General features: G+C 44.4%; 1 protein-coding gene across 2 annotated transcripts in view; it reads left to right on the top strand.

The window, feature by feature from the left end:
• Positions 1 to 2168: 2168 nt before the first annotated feature.
• Positions 2169 to 12500, top strand: part of LOC143274777 (E3 ubiquitin/ISG15 ligase TRIM25-like) — an 11370-nt gene continuing 1038 nt past the window's right edge. The window contains exons 1-6 of one of the 2 annotated variants that reach the window (XR_013053307.1): positions 2169 to 2499; positions 4548 to 5208; positions 5915 to 6287; positions 9323 to 9522; positions 10389 to 12016; positions 12048 to 12500. The exon at positions 12048 to 12500 is cut by the window's right edge and continues 1038 nt beyond it. Coding sequence is in view for 1 of the 2 variants with exons in the window: in XM_076578704.1 (XP_076434819.1) it covers positions 4552 to 5208; positions 5915 to 6287; positions 9323 to 9522; positions 10389 to 10526 (1368 nt within the window). In the remaining variant the exon portion in view is untranslated. Of the gene's footprint in view, positions 2500 to 4547; positions 5209 to 5914; positions 6288 to 9322; positions 9523 to 10388 lie in introns of both variants that reach the window. The other variant, XM_076578704.1, reaches the window with a different exon arrangement.

Raw genomic sequence — 12500 nt, forward strand, 5'->3', positions numbered from 1 at the left:
GGAGAAAGTACACAGTGGATTGCACAGTCTACAGCTTGTTCTATGCGTTGTCATTTCTCATTTTTGTGTGTACATAGTCAGTCAGTTTTCTTGCAAGCTTGTACCAAAGTTCCTGTATGAGTTTTGAAGTCACACTAACACATTTTGTGTGTGTTTGTGGAGGGGAAAGGGTGGGGGCATGGGGGTGGGTGGATGGAGAAGTGGGAAGAAGGGGAGTAATGAGCTTGTGTGTATGTATGGTCTCTGTGTATATGTGCACACACTATCACTCTCTTTCTCTGTTTTGTGTAATGGTGTATAATGTGTACTTGTGTTTGAGTGTGTTTTTGGAACATGGACCTCTCCCACTCATACACACACAGAGACACACACACAGACCCCCCCTCCCCCCACACCTCCCTACACACACACATTGTGCAAAAACAAAATGAAAACAACAACAATAAAACAAAATAAATTGATGCTGAGTAACTTAGGAAAGAATGAAAAGTAAAAATAGACACTTAGATACAGAAAGGTTGTAGTAGGAATGGTAGTGTTATGGGACACTCGCAACACAAAAACACACTGCACACGCACATGCACACGTACACACACACACACACATATGCGTGCACACACACAAACACAAACACACACATGCATATGCATGCACACACACTTCTGCTTCTCCATAACGATCTTCCCCCTCCCTCTCTATGTTTCTGCATACTTGTGCCCACTCCCCTCTAATGCTCAAGCTCCTGTCCCAGTCAGAAAAAAAGTATTTAGATTCACTTCAAAATCAGACACTCAAACTAAAATGTCAAGGTTGCCATGTCACTTATAAACACTTTAAACTCAGGCAGTCACATTAAAATGTCAAGGGTGCCATGTCACTCATAAACACTTTAAACTCAGGCAGTCACATTAAAATTAAGGGTGCCATGTCACTCATAAACACTTTAAACTCAGGCAGTCGCATCAAAATGTCAAGGGTGCCATGTCACTCATTAGCACTTCAAAATCATACATTAAAATGTCACTTGCGCAGTGTCACTCACAAATACTTCAAAAGCAGATACTCACATAAGAATGTCAATTAAGCAGTGTCACTCATAAGCTCTTCAAAATCAGACACATTAAAATGTCTCTTGCACGTTTCACTCATAAGCACTTCAAAATCAGACACATGAAAATGTCTCTTGCACAGTGTCACTCATAAGCACTTCAAAATAAGATACTCACATTAAAATGTCACTTGAGCAGCGTCACTCATAAACACTTAAAGAATCAGACACACATTAAACACTCCCACTGGTTGATGGATGCAGTGGATGAATGGTTAGAGCACTGTATTCTCACCCGTGTTTCTGAGTTTGGTCTCCAGTTTCGACGCATCTGATGGGTTAAGTATGGAGATCTTTCTTATCTCCCAGGTCAACATGTGTGCAAATCTGCCAGAGCCTGAACCCCCTCCATGCGTATACACACATTGAAGATCAATTTAAAGATCCTGTAATCCATGTCAGTGTTGGGTGGGTCATGGACGCAAGAACATAACCAGCATGCACACTTCCCGAAAACGGAGTATGGCTGCCAATATGGCGGGGTTATAAAAAAAACAACAGAAGATGTCATTCATGTTGAACATTAAAATTTTTAATGTCTGTGTGAAGCCTGACTGAATGACAAAAAAATGAATGTTGAGCACCCAAAGGCAGCTCTCAGTAATTTAAGCTGTACCAAGGTAGGCAGCCAACTGTGCTAATGATTCTGTGTGTGTAAAGAGCTTAAGGCTTGATCCCTGACCGAGGATAGGCGCTGTAATTTTATAAGTACCATATCTTCTTCTTTTTTCTTTTTCTTTTTTTTTTTTTTTTTTTTTTTGTTGGTCTTTTTCTTTTTTTATCCACTTCACCTATGAGCACACATCACATAAATAGACAGCCGTGGAGTTATAAGCCCAGGAACTTTCATGAGAAAAAAAAGTGCGATTTCTCTCTTCAAGAATAAGTGTTTTGTTTTTGTTGGTAAATTCTCTCTCTGTGTCTTTCCGTGGGTATCGCTCTTTCAAAAAAGGCTCGTAACTTTTTGTTACTTTGAAGGAGGCCTCGACATAAGTTACCTCCCGTGAATATATCCCAGAAATCAACTAGCTGAAGGACAGTGCGGTAAGGGAGGTAATTAGGAACGTCAACAACTTGTCGAGTGTTTTCATTCATGATTCATTGACCAGCTTGTTGGTTAGGAATTTGCGACAGTGGAAATTGATTTTTTTTTTTTTGTCAGGCACCAGGTCTGCCCTGTCTTCTTCTTGTTGAACTGATTTTGTAGATCGAGTTAATCCGTGATTGGTGGGCCGTTTTATTCAGGAGGGGGCGACAGAACAAACCCCGATGGAGTGAGAACAGGGAACGCACGGGGAAGCCATTCGCAGAGACCCGCGCTTTGACACACAACCGACAGACCTCCAGGATGTGGTGAACAGTTCTTCAGCGCAGTGCCCCTGCGAAGATGGTTGGTAACTCACTGGAGAAAAAGGGGGTATCAGGGACGAAATTTGACTGCGGTTGTTGTGCCTTTTTTGGGGGTGGAGGGGGCGGGGGTATGGGTGGTGGGTGGTTGGTTCAACAGGATCGATAATCCGTCTTTTTTCGGCCCAGATACCGTAGCAACAAAGTAAAACAACATAAAATGCATATATACACATAGTGAAACATATATATTTATACACACAAACCCTTCCCAATCCCCGGCTCAAATGCCCCTCAACCATTGTTCACACACACACAGTGACACACACACACACACAGTGACACACACACACACACACACACACACACAGTGACACACACACACACAGTGACACACACACACACAGTGACACACACACACACACACACACACACACACACAGTGACACACACACACACACACACACACACACACATAAACACACACACAGTGACACACACACACATATGTATGTCTTCTTATTTGTTAAACATTGTTTACGTGTATGTGTGTGTGAGAGAGTCTAGCCTTGCAGTGAGTGGTGATATGTCCATTGCTGTGCTATGGTGCCTCCAGTTTCACAACAAACACCATGTAATATCCATTGCCACAGCAAACACAATGTGATTTCCAATGCCACAGCACACACCATGTAATCTCCACAGCACACACCATGTGATCTCCACAGCACACACCATGTAATCTCCATTGCCACAGCAAACACCATATGATCTCCATTGCCACAGCACAGCAAACACCATGTAATCTCCATTGCCACAGCACAGCACACACCATGTGATTTCCACAGCACACACCATGTAATCTCCATTGCCACAGCACAGCACACACCATGTGATTTCCACAGCACACACCATGTAATCTCCATTGCCACAGCACACTCCATGTAATCTCCATTGCCACAGCACAGCACACACCATGTAATCTCCAATGCTACAGCACAGCACACACCATGTAATCTCCATTGTCACAGCAAACACCATGTAATCTCCATTGCCACAGCAAACACCGTGTAATCTCCATTGTCACAGCAAACACCATGTAATCTCCACAGCACACACCATGTAATCTCCATTGCCACAGCAAACACACCATGTAATCTCCATTGTCACAGCAAACACCATGCCAGCAAACACCATGTAATCTCCATTGTCACAGCAAACACCATGTAATCTCCATTGCCACAGCACACACACACACCATGTAATCTCCATTGTCACAGCAAACACCGTGTAATCTCCATTGTCACAGCAAACACCATGTAATCTCCACAGCAAACACCATGTAATCTCCATCAGCACAGCACATACCATGTAATCTCCATTGCCACAGCACAGCACACACCATGTAATCTCCATTGCCACAGCAAACACACCATGTAATCTGCATTGCCACAGCACACACACCATGTAATCTCCATTACCACAGCACAGCACTCACATGTAGCACTCACCATGTGATCTCCATTGCCACAGCACACACACCATGTAATCTCCATTACCACAGCAAACACCATGTAATCTCCATTACCACAGCACAGCAAACACCATGTAATCTCCATTGCCACAGCACACACACCATGTAATCTCCATTACCACAGCAAACACCACTATGCAGTATGCATCTCCTGTGTTATGCTTTCAGTGTTTGTCCAGTCCCGATACACAGTGACAGGCCCTGAGGGGTCAGCTGGACTGTTCGCAGCAGTGTGAATTGTGCAGCATTAATTGTTTTCAACATCTGGCCAGTTTTACAGAATATATTGAGGTTGTTTGCTGTTATTTACATGATGCAGATGCATATATGTGTTTCTGCATTTCTACTTTTATTTCTTCTCTTTCAGTTTTGTACAAGTAGTGTGTGTATATGTGTGCATGTCTGTATGCAGTGTGTGTGTTTGTAAATGTATGTCTGTATATATATGTGTATGTGTATTTTTGTATGTGTGTGGTATGTGTGTATAAGTATATGTATGTGTGTGTACATATGATGTATATGTGTGTGTATAAACGTGTGTGTGTGTGTGTGTACAGAACTATGGCAGCCAAGCTGATCGACGATGACCTGGAGTGCCCGGTGTGTCATGACGACTTCCAGGACCCCAAAATCCTGCCCTGCACTCACCTGGTGTGTCGGAAATGTATCATCAGCTGGCTGAGCAAGGAGGGGTCGCAGGGCGGCTGCCCTCTGTGTCGCGTCATGATCCTGCCCTCCCTTCCCACCGACCGCAGCAAGTTCCACAGCCTTGTGGACGGCCTGCCCACAGACCTCGTGGTCCAGGCATCCATCGAGAGTCGGAAGCTGTTAAACTCTCCGCACGTCTGTTCACCGTGCGATGACAAAATCGCCGCTTCCGCTTACTGCCTCCAGTGCAACATGAAACTGTGTCGGGACTGCGCCAAGTATCACAAGAAAATCCCGTCCCTTCAGAGTCACGTTGTGGAGGGCCTGGACACACTGACAGCTGAGCGACTGGCGGGCACCTGTCGCATGATGTGCCAGAACCATCCTGATAGGCTGGTGGAGTTGTACTGCTCCTCCCACCAGGAGCTCATCTGCATGCTGTGCTTCCCGACCAATCACCGCGACTGTCCCGAGGTGAAGGCGGTGGGGGACGTGGCTCACCAGAAGAGGGCGGAGCTGAAGAAAAGGGCTGCCAAACTTCTGAAGGAGGAGGCCAAGATGGCATCTCAGGTTGGCTCGGGGTGTTTCTGTCTCTGTCTCTCTGTCTCTCTCTCTGTGTCTCTTTCTGAGATTACCCCCCCCTCTCTCTCTTTCTCTTTCTTTCTGTCTGTCTCTGTCTCTGTCTCTCTCTGTCTCTGAGATTAACCATCTCTCTCTATTTCTCTCATGGCCGATGTGCAAGTCGGCCAAAGTGCTAATGTCTTCACCGTTGGAAAATAAAGATTCATTCATTCATTCATTCATTCTCTCTCTTTCTGTCTGTCTCTGCCTTTCTCTCTCTCTTGAGATCACCCCTGTCTCTCTCCTCTCTCTCTGTCTCTCTCTGCCTCTCTATCTCTGTCTCTCTCTGTCTCTCTGTCTCTTTCTGAGATTCTCCCCCATCCCCTTAATCTCTCTCTCTGGCTCTCCTGTGAAAAGTGATCATTTAAGAGTTAGCTTTCCTGCATTGACATTTTGGTCCATGTTACAAGTATATATATATATATATATATATATATATATATATCTAATATTAATTTTTGTATTATCATATATCATAAAAAAAATACATGTATAATATATATATATATATATATATATATATATATATAATATTATTGTGGAGATGCACCAAAGATTGCTATTTAAGACTTGCTGGCTTTAAAACTGACACTTTTTTTTTCCAAAATAGCTGCATTTATCAGTAAAAGCTTATGACAAATGTCTGTGTGCTAAGATCCACGCGTCCAAAAACGAGTACAAGGGCATCCACAAGAAGGTGGAGGACGTCTTCAAAGAGCTGCAGTGCCTCCTGTGCAACCGGCGCCTGGAGGTGGTCATGGCGATCCAGGAGGAAGAGGAGGCATACCTGGCCTCGCTGTCCAGGCTGGAGAGGGAGCGAGCGTCTGTGAAGGCCCACGCAGAAACGGTGAAGAACCTGGCTCTGTCCGCGGCCAACGATGCCCTGCTGGGCATGATGGGAAAGTTGACGTCACGGCTGGAAGGTCTGGAGCAGTCGGTGGGTGCCAGGGATCTGATGAAGCCCTCTGTGTCCGTCGCCTTCAGCTCTCAGCAGCTGAGGCAGGTCAAGAAGTGCATCGCTGGCCTGGGTGAGTGACAGCGGTCTGCCGTGTTGGTCTTTGTCGTGTTGTGTTGTGAAGGGCTGCTGCCTTAACCTTTATTGTAGTGTTGTGAAGGGCTGCTGCCTTAACCTTTCTTGTTGTGTTGTGAAGGGCTGCTGTATTAACCTTTATTGTAGTGTTGTGAAGGGCTGCTGCCTTAACCTTTCTTGTTGTGTTGTGAAGGGCTGCTGCCTTAACCTTTATTGTTGTGTTATGAAGGGCTGCTGCCTTAACCTTTCTTGTTGTGTTGTGAAGGGCTGCTGATTAACCTTTGTTGTTGTGTTGTGAAGGGCTGCTGTATTAACCTTTCTTGTTGTGTTGTGAAGGGCTGCTGTATTAACCTTTGTTGTAGTGTTGTGAAGGGCTGCTGTATTAACCTTCGTTGTAGTGTTGTGAAGGGCTGCTGTATTAACCTTTGTTGTTGTGTTGTGAAGGGCTGCTGCCTTAACCTTTGTTGTTGTGTTGTGAAGGGCTGCTGCCTTAACCTTTCTTGTTGTGTTGTGAAGGGCTGCTGTATTAACCTTTCTTGTTGTGTTGTGAAGGGCTGCTGTATTAACCTTTGTTGTTGTGTTGTGAAGGGCTGCTGTCTTAACCTTTGTTGTTGTGTTGTGAAGGGCTGCTGTATTAACCTTTGTTGTTGTGTTGTGAAAGGCTGCTGTATTAACCTTTGTTGTTGTGTTGTGAAGGGCTGCTGTATTAACCTTTGTTGTTGTGTTGTGAAGGGCTGCTGTATTAACCTTTATTGTTGTGTTGTGAAGGGCTGCTGTATTAACCTTTATTGTAGTGTTGTGAAGGGCTGCTGCCTTAACCTTTCTTGTTGTGTTGTGAAGGGCTGCTGTATTAACCTTTATTGTAGTGTTGTGAAGGGCTGCTGTATTAACCTTTATTGTAGTGTTGTGAAGGGCTGCTGCCTTAACCTTCGTCATTGTGTTGTGAAGGGCTGCTGTATTAACCTTTGTGTTGTGTTGTGAAGGGCTGCTGTCTTAACCTTTCTTGTAGTGTTGTGAAGGGCTGCTGTATTAACCTTTGTTGTTGTGTTGTGAAGGGCTGCTGTATTAACCTTTATTGTTGTGTTGTGAAGGGCTGCTGTATTAACCTTTGTCATTGTGTTGTGAAGGGCTGCTGTATTAACCTTTGTCATTGTGTTGTGAAGGACTGCCGTTTACTGCTGCCCAAAACCAAGTTTGTATAGATCTCTCTTCCACACGTTTTAGCAGAAAAAAATATTTGTATTTCATTTTTCATTGTGACCTGTATATGATCATAAAGAGATATCTCAGCCGTGCACACTTTTGCAGAAGAATGAAGTTTTTTCTGTGTCACTTGATGTTGTTGGGGCAATGTTAATGCACAAGTTTACATTTGTTCAAAACATGAAAACTTTTTCTATGAACTAGAATGGCTGGACGATAAATCACTGAATGTGCTTACTGCATTCAAGATTTCCTTTGCATTCATGAGTGAAACTGCTTTGAAAAGTATGATTACACAATGATGAAAAATACTATAATACTGACAACATCTCTCAGGTCTTGCCTTCACCTCCACTGTCATTTCTGTTCACGTGTCACTACAGCCCTGAAGAAGGACGTATGGTAAAAAATGTTGACATCTCTTGTCAAACTGAGTTTAATCCCATGACTCACAGGTCTTTGCAGACTTTCTCCATCAAACAGTGATGTTATACTCTGAAGCCTGCTGCTGTGTCCATGAAGATGTGTAGCATTTTGTATAGATTGCTTTTAAAAGATGTTTTTCTTCATCATGTTTTATCTGTGTTAATACATTTTGGTTGATACAGGATTCAGTTGTGTCTTGGAATCTTAATCACTTGTAAATGGAATATGGTTAAATACCAGTGTGTCAGACAAGGAATGTAAGATACAGGTATCAAATATTGAAATAGATCTCTGTTTGAAATTGGTATATATCATTAGAGCACAGCAAGAAATGTTTATTTTATTTTTTTTTAAAAAGAAAGAAAAAAAAGAAAAAACAGAAGAAAAGGATTTCTTTGGAAAAGAGAAAGAAATTTTTCACCTATTAGATATGAATGTCACATCTTTATTTCAGTTCAGATGTAGTAATCATAAATTACCACTTGAAGTTGCCAGGCATTATAACATTCCATGAAAAATGCACACTTGCATAATTGTGATATGGGTGTAATTGGAGCTGAATTTCATTCCGTAATGAAATGTCCAAAAATTTATGATCTTATGAATGAGTTTATTCATGAAATTAAACTACAGTTCAGTTTTTGAAAATTATTCATAGCAAGGAGGGGAGCATTTTTACAGCTGGGAAATTTCATACATAATGGAAAGATTGAAACAAGAGGGGTTCTTATCTTTATTTTATGACTGATTTCATGTGTTAGTATGACTTTTCAGATTTTTAAAAATTCTATGGTTTGTTAAATCACAAAACGGATTTGTTCTGTTGTCTTTCAGTGTTATCTGTAACTTGAGCAATGCTTTTGCTGTTTATATCCCTGCCCCAACAGGGGCCAAAGGACAAGGTTTTTGTTGTTGTTTTGTTTTTGTTTTTGGGTTAATAGACAGCCAGTGACTTGTTGTTTTCAGGACAGAACAGCCATTGACTTGTTGCTTTCAGGACAGAACAGCCAGTGACTTGTTGCTTTCAGCACAGAACAGCCATTGACTTGTTGCTTTCAGGACAGAACAGCCAGTGACTTGTTGCTTTCAGGACAGAACAGCCAGTGACTTGTTGCTTTCAGGACAGAACAGCCAGTGACTTGTTGCTTTCAGGACAGAACAGCCAGTGACTTGTTGCTTTCAGGACAGAACAGCCAGTGACTTGTTGCTTTCAGGACAGTGACTTGTTGCTTTCAGGACAGAACAGCCAGTGACTTGTTGCTTTCAGGACAGAACAGCCAGTGACTTGTTGCTTTCAGGACAGTGACTTGTTGCTTTCAGGACAGAACAGCCATTGACTTGTTGCTTTCAGGACAGAACAGCCAGTGACTTGTTGCTTTCAGGACAGTGACTTGTTGCTTTCAGGACAGATCCAGAGGAAGGAAAAGAGAGAGCCAGGCAAGTCGGCCGGCCTGAGTGCCACGGCCAGTCCTCCTGGCCATGTTCTGGCCAACATGGCGGCCATGCCTCAGTCTGCTGCAGCCAGCACCTGCTTCACTGGGGCCAAGATCTTCAAGATCGGCACCAGGGTGAAACGCAGCGCCCAGTGGAGAAGTGGAGAGGATGTGAGACAACTCTTGTTTTCTTTTCAGAGAGGGGAGATAACTGTCTGCACTCTGTCTTCACTCTGTCTTAGTCCTTTCCCTGTCAGGCTGTGGGGAGAGAATTGTCAGGACGGCAGTGGACCAGGCATTATGATGATGATAATGATGATGATGATGATGATGATGATACCTGTGGTGATGTGACCCACGTTACATGTCATCAGGTCGGCCAGGCACCGGGCATTATGATGATGATAATGATGATGATGATGATGATACCTGTTGTGTTGTGACCCACTTTTCCTGTCATCAGGACGGCCGAGTACCAGGCATTATGATGATGATGATGATGATGTCTGTTGTGTTGTGACCTGACCTATGTTACCTGTCATCAGGACGGCCGGGGACCAGGCATTATGATGATGATGATGTCTGTTGTGATGTGACCTGACCTACATTACCTGTCCCATCAGGACGGCCGGGGACCAGGCATTATGATGATGATGATGATGTCTGTTGTGATGTGACCTGACCTACATTACCTGTCCCATCAGGACGGCCAGGGACCAGGCATTATGATGATGATGATGTCTGTTGTGATGTGACCTGACCTACATTACCTGTCCCATCAGGATGGCCGGGGACCAGGCATTATGATGATGATGATGATGATGATGTCTGTTGTGATGTGACCTGACCTACATTACCTGTCCCATCAGGATGGCCGGGGACCAGGCATTATGATGATGATGATGATGATGATGTCTGTTGTGATGTGACCTGACCTACATTACCTGTCCCATCAGGACGGCCGGGGACCAGGCATTATGATGATGATGATGATGTCTGTTGTGATGTGACCTGACCCACATTACCTGCCCCATCAGGATGGCCGGGGACCAGGTATGGTGGTGGGACCCCTCTCCCTGCCTCACCTGGACCTGGCCCTCAACATCGTCAAGGTCAAGTGGGACAAGACCAGGCAGACGCATGAGCACGCCACCTATGAGCTGGAGCTCTGGTGAGTCTGATGGCCGGCCGCAAAGTTTTGGAGTCTGTGCTGAGGCTGCGTCTTCTGGACTTCTCTCCAGGGAGGGGGGGGAATGATGGAAACACTCTCACACGCATGCATGCACGCATGTGTGTGCACAAGGATGCTGACGCATGCATGCACACACAGGCACATACACACTCACACATTCACTCACTCACACACGCACACGTACACACACACACACTCACACACACACACACACACATGCTCAAACACACACACACTCACACACTCAAACACACACTCACACACACACTCTCAAACACACACACACACACACACACACACACACGTGCAAACTGAAGCTGTGATGACCTAGAGCTTCAGAGTGGTTGAATGTGTACCAAGGCTATGTGTTCTGGACTTCTTTGCAGGGAGCACTCACCCTTGTGCACAGACACACACACACACACACACACACACACACACACACACATATGCATGAGCGCACGACTAAAGCAGCCTTGACGCAGGCATGTGGATGAACAAAGAAGGTATGTGCAGTATTCATTGGGAAAGGTTCTCCAATTCTGGACCCAGTTTTCTTTGCACAAAATCAAAAGTTTGAACTTGCAGTTGTCTCTCACCAGCTTTATCAGCCAAGCTGGTACAATAAAGTCCAGGGTTGGACAGGTGTGAGTGTGTGAAGTTCACGGCTGTATTGATGTTGATGTTGCCTGGCTACAAGCTCCCCACAGTGGTGTTGTTATGATGATGGAGTCCCCTGTCGGTCCGACGGATGAGTAGGCAGGCAGGCTTATCTGTCAGTGTGTGTCCTCATATGGGAGAAGAGGCCGATTCTGGATGCGCAGCACTTCCCACAGGTGTTGCAAGGGAAAACGTCTCCAGAAGTTGAGCCCTGCTTCCTTCACTCACTCTCCGTAATGGCCAGTGTTCTCTTGTTTTCAAATGTCTTTATGCCACTAGAGCGGTCAAGGGCATCAGTTTCCCAGGAAGCAATGTCTATGTCACAGGCTTTGAGGTTTGTCTTCAAGGTGCCCTTGAAGCGCTTGCAGGGTCTTCCAAGTTCACGGTGGCCTTCCTTCAGTTGGCCATACAAGAGCATCTTTGGGACCCTGCTGTCTGTCATGCGGACAACGTGTCCTGTCCAGCATAGCTGATACTGGATCAGCAGGCTTTTGATGCTGGGCAGGCCGCTCCTCTCTAGGACCTGGAGGTTGGAGACCCTCTCTTGCCACTTTATGCCTACGAAAGATCCTCGGTGTTGTTATAGACTGTCATTAATTGGACGGAGTTCCAAGCCAGAGTTCTAATTCAGATGAGGCCTTTTGGGCATGAGTTGGACGGCTTCTTTAAACTTCCTCTACCAGAAATCAGTAAAGATTGTGTGTGTGCAATGTGTTTCTTTTCCTGCAGTGCATGAGACTTGTGTAGAGACAGATTGTCATTTGCAATGTCATTCAGGAGACATTGTCATTTGCAGTGTCATTCAGGAGACAGGTTGTCATTTGCAATGTCATTTAGGAGACAGGTTGTCATTTGCAATGTCATTCAGGAGACATTGTCATTTGCAGTGTCATTCAGGAGACAGGTTGTCATTTGCAATGTCATTTAGGAGACATTGTCATTTGCAATGTCATTCAGGAGACAGATTGTCATTTGCAATGTCATTCAGGAGACAGATTTTCATTTGCATTGTCTTTCAAGAGACAGATTGTCATTTGCAATGTCATTCAGGAGACAGATTTTCATTTGCATTGTCTTTCAAGAGACAGATTGTCATTTGCAATGTCATTCAGGAGACAGATTTTCATTTGCATTGTCTTTCAAAAGACAGATTGTCATTTGCAATGTCATTCAGGAGACAGATTTTCATTTGCAGTGTCATTCGGGAGACAGATTTTCATTTGCATTGTCTTTCAAGAGACAGATTTTCATTTGCAGTGTCATTTAGGAGACAGATTTTCATTTGCATTGTCTTTCA

This window comes from Babylonia areolata, chromosome 29 (genome assembly GCF_041734735.1).
Source record: "Babylonia areolata isolate BAREFJ2019XMU chromosome 29, ASM4173473v1, whole genome shotgun sequence".
NCBI classification, from domain to species: Eukaryota; Metazoa; Mollusca; class Gastropoda; order Neogastropoda; family Buccinidae; genus Babylonia; species Babylonia areolata.